This window comes from Grammomys surdaster, unplaced genomic scaffold (genome assembly GCF_004785775.1).
Source record: "Grammomys surdaster isolate TR1022 unplaced genomic scaffold, NIH_TR_1.0 341, whole genome shotgun sequence".
NCBI classification, from domain to species: Eukaryota; Metazoa; Chordata; class Mammalia; order Rodentia; family Muridae; genus Grammomys; species Grammomys surdaster.
In genome coordinates, this window is record NW_021604760.1 from 1278158 (window position 1) to 1292754 (window position 14597).

The following is a 14597-nucleotide window of genomic DNA, read 5'->3' on the forward strand; positions in this document are numbered from 1 at the left end:
ATCTTTGAATAATGTCCTCATAGTTTATCATGTTGTACCAAATAATAGAATTTCCTTCGTTTTAAAACCGAACAATATTCTATGGCATGCATGTGCCTTGTTCCCCTAGTCTTAGGGTTTCAATGGCTGTGATAAAACACTAGGACACAAGCAACTTGGGGAGGAAAGAGTTTATTTCATCTTACAGCCTGTATATGACCATCCAGGGAAGTTAGGGCAGGAGCTTGTACAGAGTCCATGGGAGAATACTCCTTCCATGCTTGCTCATGATTTGCTCAGCCTGCTTTCTTATAGCACCTAGGGCCACTAGTCTATGGATGGCATCACCGGCAGTGAACTGGGCCCACCCACATCAGTCATCAACTGTCAGTCAAGAAAACACACTATAGGCCAATCTGTCGGTGATATTTTCTCAATTGCAGTTTCCCCCTTCCAAATAACTCTAACTTGTGTCAAGCTGACATAAAACTAGCCAAACACTGTCCATTCGTTCATGAGTATTTGGGTTGCTGTAGTGAACAAGGGTGTTTAATACCTTTTTGAGACCCTGACTTCAATTCTTTTGAAATAAATACCTAAAAATCAGACTGGTGGGTTATATGTGAATCCTGGTTTTACTTTTCAAAGAGACCTCTGTATTTTTCTACACAGCAGGTGTTCATTCTGTATTTCTGTGCCACTGCCCAGAGATTCTAATTTTCCCAGTTTCCCACTCACACTTGCTATTGATTTGAGGGGAAGTGAAGAATAGTGGGCATCTTAATAGGCATGAAGTGGTGACTCTGTGGCATTTTGATTTGTATTCTCTAGTGAGAAGGGACACTGAGCATCTTGTCATATGTTTGTTAGCCATTGGTAGATCTTTGGAGAAAGATACGTTTGAGTCCTTTGCTCATGGTCTTCCTGGACTTTGAGTGGAAACATTGACTAGGTTTTAAAAGTTAAATCCCTTTCACTTTTGATAGACCTATTAGTAATAAATCCAGTACATTCAAACTCTGGGAACATATTTGACCGAATATCTTGGCTGATGTATGCCATTTGTATGGGTGATAAGGAGGGTGGGGTGGTAGTAGGCCTGGGGGGATTTGTAATTTGCCATGTGCTTTTAACTAATACTGTTAAACAGCAAATCAGGATGAAATTATAGACGGCTACTACACTTTAGAGGAACTGCCTGTTCACTTTATCAGTTTCCTTCTCCCTCTTGAAGGGGGCTGAGACTAGGGACTAAAATCATGCATTCAAATCATCAGTTGAAATTTATAGATAAATACTGGAATTTGCATTTTGGCTGAAGGAAAGGCCTTGCTTGTACAATTTATGATTTACAAAGTCCAAACAGTGATATAACTCATTCCTTTCCCCTCAAAGGATGTTAGTACATCTCACTGACAAGTTCACGGTTCAGGTGGAACACGCACAGCATGATGAAATTGAGAACATCACATATGGCCTTCCAAGCAGCCCCATGGCAGCTTCCACTGTCAACACTCAGATAAAACTAAGCATATCACGGACCTCTCCTGCTCACCCTGGCTACAAAACACTACATGCTGTCTTCTACTCTAAAGACGCGTCTCCTATTTTGAGAAAGCCAGAGACATGGCAGAGGAAGAGGATGGGTAAGTAAAAGGGAGAACTATATGTCTTATAGGACAAAGAGAAAGGTTAGGGTGAGACATTTCACATCTGTAGTACCAAGGTGGGGCTAGGGACTGTGATGCTTGGCAAATACTCCAGCTCTGCACCGCACCCCCAGCTCACCAGCTTTGGTTTCTGTGTTATAGAGGTAGACCTGGGAGTGCTAGGAACCACCTCATTTCAGAGTAGAACAAGAGTTCTATCACTGGAGGTACCTGGCAGTGTTTACACAGAGACCGACAAGTCTCATGGTCCTCCCAAGGTTCTCCCATTTTATAAATTTGAGTCAACAGAACTTATTCCGGGCCCTACAAAACTCCTGACTCCTACAAAGCAATGCCAAATCAATGAATTTCTAGGGTTCTCACACTGCTAGATCCACTTTTACTCTTTTTTTGGTCCAGCATCACGCTGAAGATGACTTCTCTGAGCACTATCAATGGGGACCCCTGATCTCTCTTTCACAGCTAGTCAGAAAGAACAGCAGCGGATGGATGCAGGCAAAGCATGTGGGAGGCAAGTTTCTTTCTTTCCTGGCTCCATGTTCTTGAGAACATACCTGTTTAAACAATTACCCAAACTCCCCTTTGTCTGTCTGTGCTTTTTGTTTCCTGTCGAAAGCATGAATGACGACCACCAAGTCAATATCAGCCATCACTGTGGAATATCAGAATCCTGTCATCAAAAAGACTCAATGAGAGCCTGGAGAGAAAGCTCAGTGGTTAGGAGCACAGGCTGCTCTTCCAGAAGACCTGGGTTCAATTCTCAGCACCCACATGGCAGCTCACAACTGCCTGAAACTTCAGTTCCAGGGAATCTGACATCCCCACACAGATAAATGCAAGCAAAACTCCAATGCACAAAAAAATAAAATAAAGTTAAAAACAAACAAACAAACAAACAAACAAACCAGAGGCAATGAGCATTTCATCTTGGCATGGGTCCACAGAGTGATGTTTTGTAAAGTTTATTTCAAGATCAGCTATACAGTAGGTCAACAGCTGAGCATATCAGCTGAGGCATAGTTAAAAATCAGCAGGGCCTGGAGAGAGAGCTCAGTGGTTAACGACTGCAAAGGACCTTAGTTCAGTTCCTAGCACTGGTGTGGGTTGGCTCACAGCCACCTATCTGTAACTCTACCTTCAGGGAATCCAAGTCCCTCTCCTAGACTCTGTGGGCGCATGCACGAACACATTCACATATGCAGATCCACATATGTGCACAGGTTTATCCGTAATTAAAAAAATAAAGCTAGCATTCATTTTTGTAGCACATATAATAAAACTGGAATGATACAGAGAAGAATAGCGTGACCTCTGTGCAAGGATGTCATGCAAATCTGTGAAGCATTAAATATTTAAAACCATCACCACCTAACAACAACAACCACCTAGCCTTAAACTAAGCCATCGTCGTCATTACCAACACCAAAACCCACATTATTTTATGGCTGAGAATATAATGTAGCTGAGCAGTCTGGTTTGAGCCACTAATATTTGTTTCTTTGTTGAAAATACAAAAGACTAGAAACTAAAGTACATTTTAGAAATCTACAGCACTAAAATAGCTCTTCTAGAACGCCACAGACTACAAAAGATTTGTCTCCATCCCTTGCCACCATCCAGCTCGCTGTAATGTTCAATTTTGGTTTAAAAAAACAGCTGAGTGACAAATTGCCTCGCAACAGGTCTTGTATGAAATACGGGAGAAGGCTGCTGACAGAGTGAGTTAAAAGCTGCAGTGTTCGAAATCTGGAAAACATCTGCCCTGCCTAGAGTGGTAAACTACCCCACTGTCAAAAATGGCCTGTGACAAAGCAGAACCCAAGGGGGGAGTTTGTGAGGTTGTTGGGACAAGTCAAGGCTAGTCAAGTACAGAACCTAACAACATGCCCTTTGGCAAACTGTTGCATGCCAAGATGCTAAAAGGAAAGACAGAAGCAATGGGCCAGGAACAACCACTTCACATGCAGCCCCTTGGCCTCTTAACTTTTCTCACAGTGGGCACTGGCGAAAGCTGAACCTCTGCTTAGGATCCCAGCTTGGTAGAGGCAAGACCTTTACATAAGGAGAAACAGATAACATGTAGCAGGTTTGATGCAGTCAAAGAGAGGGTGGGGTTTTGAACATGTAAACACTAACACAAACAGGGTTCTGCCTCCCCATACACCCCCAAACGGCAAGCCTCTACCCACCTCCGCCAACAGAGAGCTCAACCAGTGGAGAATGGAGAAAGAAGCAAGGGAATAAACAGCTACAGGGAAATGCTAGAGCTTTCTGAAGGGTACTCCAAGAGGTAGGAAGCCCCCACGACTCTACTCCAGAGCAGAAAAGCTGAAGCAAGGGCTACAGCCGCCCAGGTGCCAGTTGGAAAGAACACTGACACAATATTTCCTCTTCAATTTAGTTTCTGATTAGTTTCCACCTCACCCAAAGCTCACTGCGTGGAAGGTAGCCAGGGGATAGAGGTGAGATACAAGCAGTGAAGCTCAGCAGGCCAGAGCAAGGCCAGCTCTGAAAACTGGATGTCGTATCAGGAGACTAGAAATGGGACACAGTGGGGAAAGGGCAAAGGTCAATGTCATTATACTTTACAACTATAGGCTCTTTCTCATGTCCTTGGAGTTGTGAATAAAGAAATCAATGGACAGTATCCTAAAGGCACAGGGATCAGGATGGTGAAACAGCAAAGGAAAATGGTAAGAGAGTGACCATTTCTCCAAAAGGAGCCTGAGTTTGCTCTTGAAACAGGTTTCGCACGATGGACAGAGGGCAGGAGGGGTCCCGTGACCTGTTTTACCTTAGGAAAACAAATATCTTTCTAGCCTCTCCATCATTAAAATGAAGATGGTCCCTTATCTTGTAGTTACGGAGAGAATGAAATTAACCAGTACAACATGTCTTACTGAGCACCAATTGAGCCTGAAGCCAGATCCTGGTGTAAGAATCTAGCAAGGTGTTCACAGGTAGCCGTCATCATGATGATACCAAGCACAAATCATTAGCTTGAAAAGTATAAAGATGGCAGATATAGTGACATCACCCAGCTAAGGGGTTAATGTGATTCTATGCCTCTAATTTGATTCTCTTACTAGATTGTATGTTTCCTTAAGGCATGGTCTATCTACTCATTTGCAGTCAAAAGCACAGAAGCTCAACACAAACTGGCGTCAGTGAGTGACAAGCTTCCTAATGTCAGAAATGCTCGGGACATGAATGACAAACAGGGAGAATGAGAGGTGAGGTCTTACTCAAACTGTCATTCATCCTTAAAAAAGAAAACGCTTCCTTTAGAAATTCTCTAGGTATTCTAAGGCCTAGAAAATGCACCCAATCCTGCAAAGTCAAATCCCTGAATTCTAAATAGCTGTGTCAGGCTGAACTTAATTTTATATTCTATTATAGAGTAAAAATATACAGGTAAATCAATCCTCAACAAACTTCAAGTGTTGGTATTTTAGAAAGTGCAACAAGTGTCTGTATTTTCTGCTTAAAGTTCACACTATTTCTTTAAGGCTTAGTTGAAACTAAAACAAAAATTTTCAGTTGGAAAATGAGAAATCCCATGGCAATTTAAAAAATTTCCTTAACTTTGACCAAACTAGAGAATGCAAGAACATTCCCTTGAAATTCTATCCTACTTGAGACAGAGAAGGAAAATGACTCATTTCCAATCTGTCTCACACCACAGAACTCATTGCAAGATAAAGAATTATTTTATACTTATATGTCTGTGTGCATGCATGGCTGTGTGTACACGCACATGAACATACCATGTCATGTATGTGGAGGTCAGAGCACAACTTGCAGGAGTCCTTCCACCATGTGGGTCCCTGGGATAGAACCTGGTGGCAAGAGCCTTTACCCTCTGAGATACCTTGTCAGTCCAAGAGTTCTTCTTGAGCTATCTGTCTATCTATCTATCTATCTATCTATCTATCTATCTATCTATCTATCTATCTTCTTCATCATCATCATCTATCTCCACATATGCTCATATATATGAATACACACACACACACACACACACACTCACACATGCATACAGTCACAGAACTTAGAAGACGAACTGTAGGTCCATCTATTTTTTTAGCTATGTTTAGCTATTTTTAGCTATGGTTCTATTTTTTAGCTATACGACCTTAGACAAAGTATTTAACATCTTGGAATCTCAGTGTGTGTGTGTGTGTGTGTGTGTGTGTGTGTGTGTGTGTGTATTTTTTTAAGTGTCCTTACTCAGAGGCTATAGAATTACTTATTCCTGAGATGATGGATATGAACTCTTCTTATGGTTTTTGGCTAATTCTAAGGATAATAAATGGCTAATATATTACTTCTTAATATTGTCATTGTATAGCCTATAATTATATAGTATAGAAAAAGATTCTTTACTCTGGCACTAGCATTATTAACATCATTCTTTATGTGGCTATTCTGGGTATCTTAGGGTACCTAATATCATACCCTGTCCTCTACCTAATATTATGCTAGTACCATCCTATATTCCCATGACCATAGTGATAACCAAAATATCTACAGACATTGCCAAGTGTTCTCTGGGTGGCAAAATTGCCCCTGGTTAAGAAATACTGGTGTAGAACAAAGAACAATGGTCTAGAGGAGGAAGACTTGGCTTCTGTTAATTGGTGAACTTGGGTGGGTCCTACCACTGCTCTGAGCCTTGGTTTCTCAAACAGTAGGTTAGGACTGGAGTGTTGTGGATAGCCCAGCCCATCGGTAGTGCTTGACTAGCTAAAATGTCTGAAGCCTTAGATTCAATGGTGAGAACCAGGAAAGGAAAGGAGACAGAGTGGGAAGAAGTAGTGTTGGAGAATTCTCATTTATCTTTTATGTGTTTTTGCAAGGATGCAAGAAAAACATTTCAGATGTTGTCTAGCTGTTACAAAAGTAGGGATCCCTTGTAATCACCCTTTTAGGGAGGGCCTGCTCAATGGCCTTGATATTTTCTGGCTCTCTTCTGACTTCGACACTAGGGAGCCACTGCATCTTGGTAGCTTTTCACAGGTCACATGACAAAGATTCTCTGTTCCTTTAATGGGTGCATATGTGGCTTAGATTGAAGAGTTCAAGAGGTAGCATGTTCTTTCAAAATAGAAAAAAAAATTTTTTAAATCCTAAGAGGCAGAAACTGTCTCACCTCTAGACTTAATGTTCACCTAAATTTACAGCCCTTAGACATGAATTAACCAGTCCCACACATTGTGACTAGGCTGTCTGCAAATTGCTATCAAAAAAGAAATGCACTATGCCCTTCCAGCACCACTGACTAACTAATACCATGAAATGGTTAAGTTTTCACGACAGTGTTCTTTCTCAGCAAAGTCTAGAACCTGCACGGTAGAGTCCAGAGATTGAGCCTTCTGTGGTTCTTGCATATTTTTAAAATTGTATTTGTCTAAGACTTCTAGATAAGTGCCAGAGAAGTGTGTGTTAGAAGAACACAACCCTGAGTTTAGTCAGAGCTGCTAGCCAGAGATTAGGGTTTCAGGTCCAGCCCTATCAGGATCCGGCTGTATATTATAGACAAGTCCTTTGACCTTTCTGAACCCCACCAGCACATACCAAAACCACTTTCTCCATATCATAATTATGAATTTTAAATGGAGATCAAGTCCTTAAGCACCAAGCATCCTGAAGGCACATAGCAGGTGCTCTACAGATATAAGTAATCTGAGATATCCAAATAGCACTTGAGTCCCTGGATAAGATTTTAAACAAATCTTCCAATTTGGGGGCAAGTGATTTTCTGAACAGCATTAGCTGGAAACTAAAAACCAGACATCAATTAGAAAAAGTCAGGGGTAGTTGTGCATGCTTAGAAGTCCCCAGCACTCAGAAGATGAAGTAGAGGAGTTCTTGGGTTCAAAGCCAGCCTGAACTACAAAACAAGACCCTGTCTCAAAACCAGAAAGCAATTCATCTTAAGGGTAAGGTATTTATCTAGCCGAAACAAATAATGTATTTCCTATTAGGAGTATTTGGTTCAGGTCCCACCAAAGTTCTCTTCCTGTGGTTTTCTTCCTCTATGCAAAAAGCTAACTAAGTTTTGGAGTCACCCTTGAGTTTTCTCTTGTCTTCCACATCTGACCAACCAGTGACCCTGTTATCATTAGTTTCCAGATACTCCCCCAACCTGCCCACAGCCCACTGCCCTCCTTCACCTCTCTTCCTGCAAAAGTCTGTTTCAGCTCATTGTGCTGTCAGCCTTCTGCTCCGAACACAGTGCTTGCCCATGCACCCAGCATCTGGCTACTATCCCACGAAGCCTCCATTTCACCAGCCCTCTGGAACATTACCTTTGGGACCTCATCTATTCCTACTTGTTCTGGGACCCACTCCTTATTCTTTTGTGATGTGCTCAGGGCCCTGCCTGTCCCCACTCCCCGATAAGCCTGTAGTGGGTTTACAACTAATGCCTCTGAGGAATGGCTTGCAGTATCGTCTGTTCAGACTCCCAGCTCCTTAGGACTGTTTATCTGTTTTCCGTGACTGCCCATTTTGTTCAGTCCCACTCTGTAGCTGTGGCTCTGGCTTTCTCAGCAGTGACATCCCAGCTCCCCCACTGTGCTGGGAAGCCCATTCCACCTGCGCATGGACCATAAATTTGAATCTGCTCCAAAATAACTCCCAGCTCTAGGGTTTTCTCACCAACATTCCCATCCTCTCTCATTATTCATAATCATCCAGTAGACATGAACAAACTGACAACAACTCCGTTTTCCTTCCAGACATCATACTCTTCTGCATCGTTAGTGGCCAAGACAAAGATCACAATTTAGTAGACTGCCCTCGGTCACTGAGCAATGACTGCAGATTCTTCCTGCTTCCTGGGTGATTTCAGTGAGACAGATCAGTTTCCTCACTGCTACCAATAGACCTGTGTGCCAAGACAGTTTCTGTGTCTATGGACTTCCTGGGGAAAAGGGTCTTTTCTACAGGAATGACTGTGATTGGCTATCTGACCCTGTGCCTCTGGAGAGCCGGCACCACACACCACAGAGTTGTGTAGTCACTCCAGGTGCTCCTTGAGAGTGGCACTGGTGCCTGTAAGGAACTGTATGTACAGACAGCTAGACTTATGTATGATGGAGATATTCTGATCGAGAGACCATGATCAATAGAATTCACCCTCTAGACCTTCTACATGGGGACCTGGATATTTGAAAGGTGACTGAATACATTAGAGCCAATAACTTCTATTTACCACACGCTGGGATGTCACACAGGTCAGACTTAAAGTTTTCATCCAAGGTAAAGCACCAGGGAGCTTCCTTCTGGTTGCCAGGGTTGCGGCAGTAGGAGTGGCCTCCGTTGAGCTCCGGAAAGCGCAGGGCGGTGAAGCTGTGTGTGTGTGGATACTGAGAATTCCACGGCTGGCACTGTCGCCCTGACTTGGTCACACTGACGGTTCCCCGGTAGTCTACACCTGTACTATTGTAGCATTTGTGATCTGAAAAACATGAAAGAAAAGCCCAGACTGCTAGTAAGAAACAGAAGGGGACTTGTCCTGCCTAGCAACAGATTGGGTATGGGGAGGGGCCGGCTAAGAACCTTGTAGGTCTCCTGCCCTGCAGATCAGTGAGGGGAGTATGCTAGGCTTGGGCTCAGGGCCTGCCTTGTACTCACATTCCTGGGAGGATTTAAAGCTTATGCTTCAGGAATAAAATGACCCTCTACAGTGTTTTTAACTGGGGAATACAGGAAGAAATGGGATTGGGGAGGCAGCTGGGGCACAGGAGGGATTTCTCATGGTTTAGGAGTTAGTGGCTCAAGGGAGATTGGAGGCCAACTTTTTCCTCCATTCTGACTGGGGGTGGGGGGAGCATCTTAGAAAGTCTAGCGATAACTCATGAAAAGTCTACTAGGGGCAGCCTGTGCTTCAAGTAGGAGTTGAGCTGTTTGTGCTGATGGTATGAGCGGCCTGTGAGAAAGTAGGCTCTCTTACATGGTCCTTCAGCTGGCGACGGGGAAAAAATAAACACTATACATAACTACAAAAGTGACATTAACTACCAAAGAAAATTAATTCTAGATGAAAAGCAAACAGGCAGAGGGACAGCCTACTGTCTGGAGTGGGGACAGGAGACAGGGACACATCTTCATGTGTATTTATCAAGTATGGTCCAGCACATATAAAGCATGAGGCCACCTGATACCTTCCCAGGGTTGTACAACTTCACTCCTTTCTACAACACTCCTGTTATCCCCAAAGTGGACTCCACATCCACCAGGCAGTCCCTCCCACCACCGCAGCCTCAGAACCTCAACTTTGCTTCATATCTCAATGAATCTGTCCATTCTGGACACTTCACATAACTGGGATCATGCAGTGGTTTCATGTGTTAGCATTATATTTTCAAGTTTCACCCAGTTGTGGCATACATCTGCATTTCGTTCCTTTCATGGATGGTATGTCCATACGTGGACATACCATCATTTGTTTGATAAAAACAAAACAAAACAGTTATTTTGGGACAAGATCTCTACTATACCAGGCTGGTCCTGAACTCACAGTGTAGAGAAGGGTGGCTTTGAACTGATGATCCTCATGGCTCCATCTTGAGTGCTTGGATTACAGACATGCATCACTCAGTTTATGTGATTCTGGGAATGAACCAGGGCCCTGTGCATGCCCTCCAAGCACTCTATCAACTGCGCTACGTCCCCACGCCCCTTTGTGTATAGTTCTATCATGTTCTTAAAACAAATTTATTTTTATGTATTTGTGTGTCTTGTCTGTATGTATATGCATACATTGCATTCCTGCTGGTGCCTATGGGTTCAGAAGAGGGCATTGGGATTCCTCAGAACTAAACTTAAGGACAGTTGTGAGCTGCCAGGTGTGTGCTGGGAACTGAACCTGGGTCCTCTGCAAGAGCAAGGGGTGCTGCTAACTGCTGATAATCTCTCCAGCCTGTGTTGTGGACAATTGTACATGAATTTCCATTTGAAGATCTGTTTCTAATTCTTCCAATTACATGTTTAGGAGTGGAATTGCTGGGCCACTTAGTAATTCTGTGTTTAAGTTATTTAAAAAAAACAGATCCATTTTGTTTTTTGTCTTCATGAAGCTTCTTCGAGGTAATTCTATTTAATCTACCACAGAATGCTCAGGCATGATATTCAAGTCACTAGAATGTTAATGGTCAGCGGGTACTGTCGCTGTCCTAGTGTGAACAGTTACTGTGTGTCAGTGCCAGATCCAGCACTTACTTTTGTTTATAGGATCCGCCATGGGGATGCCAATCCGGATGCAGTTGGCAGCTTCCGGGCTCTCCGGCTGGGGGAGATCCTCACAGTTTGGCAACTTCAGCCTCATCAAAATCATGGGATTTGATCTGGCAAAAATGTACTCTGTCTGACACAGGACGTTTTCCAGCACTTCACATTCATCACGACACAAGTCACGAGGCTTTGGGACAGATGAGGTTTCGTCACAGTATGGGAAGGCGTAGTGGCACAGGGAAGGGATGGCGAACTGAGAGCACTTATCAGATAAATGGCTGGAGGTGCCAATCATGGTGAAGGCAGCTGAAAAACAAACAGAGTTATTAACTCCCAGGGGCCAGGGTTTATCTCTGCCGTGATCCAGTCAACAGATACCAGGGAGAAACCCACTGCGGGGAATCTGCTGGGAAGCCCACAAGGCCAAGGGAAGGAGATTCATTTCAGATGTCTAAGCAGCTCACTTTCACTGGCTTGAAAAAATCTTTTTGACTACAAAGTTAGAAAAACAGGATTGAATTACACATGTACCATTTCCTAATAAAAAGAATTAATTGGGTTAAAGTACAATATATTTTTCTTTGTTTCTCTCTCTCTACAGAGAGTATTTCCCTCTGTACTCTTTTCTCTTTTTTTTTTAAAATTAATTTTCTGAGGCTCTAAGACATCTGACAGCCCAAGGTCAGAGCTTGTTTCAGGCAAGGTTGAGCAGAGCATAGCACTGCGTTGCCAGATGGCTTTGGACTATTTGCTTCAGTTCATCGTGGCTTGAATACTTTCTATTGCATCTTCGGAAAATTAGGCAATATACCAGAAAAATACAATTCAATTGTCCCAGTACGCATCTTGAGATCTTGGGGTCCGTTAGCCTAACCTCACACCGCACAGGGCATTGTCCCAGTATGCATTGCGGGATCTCAGGGTCTGTTAGCCTAACCTCACACTACAGGGCATTTATACCAAAAGTGTACCAGTCCTGTAGGCCCTGACCTTCCACAAGAGGCTGGTTACATTGTTTCACAAAGTGAGTTCCTTGGACCATTAAGCCAAAAGCATATTAAGTGCTTCTGAGAAGGGCCACAGAGGCTAACAAGTCTGGGAAACATTGGGTCAAACAAAATGAAATGAGTTTTTCAAAAACAAAATGGAACTATAATACTTCCCAGCAAACTGATACCCACTGAACATATGCAAGAAAGGGCTATTATACTTTGTTTACCAAATATTTATATCAGAACGCCATTTATTTAATGTGTATCCTTATTTTAAAGTGTGTCTAAATGCTCTTGGACTGGGTGGAAACCCTGGGCTCAGTGGCTCCTCTTTATCCTGTGTTTACTCTTGTTCTCACCCCCCCACCCCCACCCCCGAGGGCTTCAGCAAAAGCAACTCCACTTCCTGTCCTTGTTTTCAGTTTAACAGTTCCCCTCAGCTGCTTCTCCGTTTTGTCAAGTTGCTCATAGAACAGAGTTCTCCCTCCCATATTTCTGTCATGGATTTATCCATCTCTCTCTTAAAATCCTCAAGTAAAAATGGTGCAAAATGGTGCATGGTGGTCCACACCTCCCTCCCTCTTGTATTAGGAAGTGTTTCACTGTAGTACATGGAGAACAGCAGTTTCCTGATGTCTCTGTAACAACAGCTCTGGGATGAATGTTCTAGTCCAAGTTTGTTCCTTCCTAGTCTCCACCATACTGCTTCCAAATGCAAGCTCTGTGAGGGTAGAGCCACACCTGGCTCCTTCACGCTCTCTTATCCCCAAGTGTCCAGTCTGGTCCCAGCATACTGAAAGCACTCAGTAATATTTATTGAGTGTTTGCATGAATGTGAGACTTCTCGAAGCTTCCTTTTCCTCCAAGACTAACCTCTAATAAATTATTTTAATGTAAATTCCAGAGCACAGAGATCACATCTTATGCTTCTTTATGGTCCCACTCCCAACCCTAAGCTTAGCCTAATTCTCTGTCAGGAAAGAAGCCCAGAAAAACTTCTGGCAAGAAAAATAGTTAAGGAAGGCTAAGTATCATTTCTTTGATGTTACCTACCTGTGATCTGATTTTCTATTTCCCCCTGCATATGCAAAGACTCCATGTACACAGTGCGGTTGCCAATAAATCGTGCACACGCAATGCCTCTGTATGGCTGACAGAATCCATCTTCTTCATACTCGTCTCTAAAAACAAAGCACAGTGATTCTTAGCACAGAACTACCTCCACACTGTTCACTCCGGCTGTGCAATGCTGTAAATGGTCACGAGGGGGCGCAGTTGGGCACCATATAATGAAGACTAAACTTACAGAATCTTTTTTTTTTTTTTTAAATTCAGTTCTCAAACATCCCTTAAAACATCTGTTGGTCACGTTGGTCAAGTTTCCTACACCCACAGAAAATCATCCTGAAGCGCAAAATCATCCTTAAATATGGGAAAGGACTTTTATTTTTGCAGCTGGTGGTGGGCTGGAAGATGATGTAGCCCTGAGAGCGAAGAGGAAGCAAGCTGGAAATCTGGGCACATGCTCTACAGTTTTCTGTTTTCTAAGTGCAGATTATTTCTGCTCCATTTGCTACAAAGGCGTGCGCACATTAGCCACGAGATCCACACCAACTGACATGTCAATTAGGAGCTCCACGGGGTAGGAAGTTGGTACAGCTGGAAGGGAGAACAGTTGGGTTTCATGGCTCCTCACTGGGTAAGACTTGTCCCACTTACCTACAAGAGGCCAGAGCAAGCCACAGATCAAAAGATTTGAGATCAGCCACTAAATCCAAGGAACTCTGGAGTAAACATCAATAGACACCTTACCTCTATGACCATTAAAACTTAAAAAAATAAGCCATGAGAATTTTGCTGCTTTAAAACTATAATAATAAGTGAACAAGGGAAGTAGACTTTATCTTAAAGACAGGGGACACCAGGCAATGTCAAGAAAGCTGCAGTGCCACAAGTCATAGGACAGGAGAGTAGGATTGAAGATGGACATTCCACTCCCACCAAAGTCCTCAGTGAGGATGCTCAAGACAGAGAGGGTAGAGCCAGGGGGTGGAACAACAGATGTAGGCTACCCTAAAGACTGCATGTTATATCTGTGAGTTCACCTTTACCCTAGTTCTTCTCCTCTGGCTGATGTCAACACGTAACATCCATTTGCCTTTTTTGGCTTCTACGTTAGAAGACAGGATACCAAAATATTCTTTCTGTGTTCTTTAGACAGGCTGGCCAAGACCTGTGCATCATGGTCCTTGCCTTTAAAACAGAGGTTGTAACTGGCCTCTTTGCCCTATAGGTATAAGCTATGTAACCCCATCAAATAATATAAAAGCTTATTATTTGTCTGTGTATTAATTTAGCAGTGCTGGAGACGGAACTAGGGCCTCATACAAGCTAGGTAAGTACTTACCACTGAGCTATGGCCCCAGACACATTGATTTTGTTTATAACTAGTCTTAATTTGTTGTCCAGCCTCACTTTGAAGGTGTAATAGTTCTACCGCAGTCTCTCAAGTGACTGGGAGCTACCATGACTGGCTGCTAGAGAAGTCCCTTGAGACTAGAGATGGTACATTACTGTTACTAATGTATTTATGGTGAACTTAGAGGACACTCATTCAAAAAGGAGACATTTGCTAAGTGCTTATTTTTCTTTTCTCTTATACTTTCTTCCTCTCTCTCTCTCTCTCTCTCTCTCTCTCTCTCTCTCTCTCTCTCTC

The 14597-nt window shown here is 43.1% G+C and overlaps 1 protein-coding gene and 1 non-coding gene across 2 annotated transcripts in view; one reads left to right on the forward strand and one right to left on the reverse strand.

The window, feature by feature from the left end:
- Ror1 (receptor tyrosine kinase like orphan receptor 1) overlaps nt 1-14597 on the reverse strand; it is a 350188-nt gene that overhangs the window by 22158 nt on the left and 313433 nt on the right. Inside the window, exons 5-7 of the mRNA XM_028778770.1 lie at nt 12935-13062; nt 10878-11195; nt 8869-9114 (exon numbers count right to left, since the gene is read on the reverse strand). Of these exons, the coding sequence (XP_028634603.1) occupies nt 8869-9114; nt 10878-11195; nt 12935-13062 (692 nt within the window). The remainder of the gene's footprint in view (nt 1-8868; nt 9115-10877; nt 11196-12934; nt 13063-14597) is intronic.
- LOC114630564 lies at nt 2899-3005 on the forward strand. The gene has a single exon (XR_003712835.1). It is a non-coding gene; the product is annotated as a U6 spliceosomal RNA (small nuclear RNA).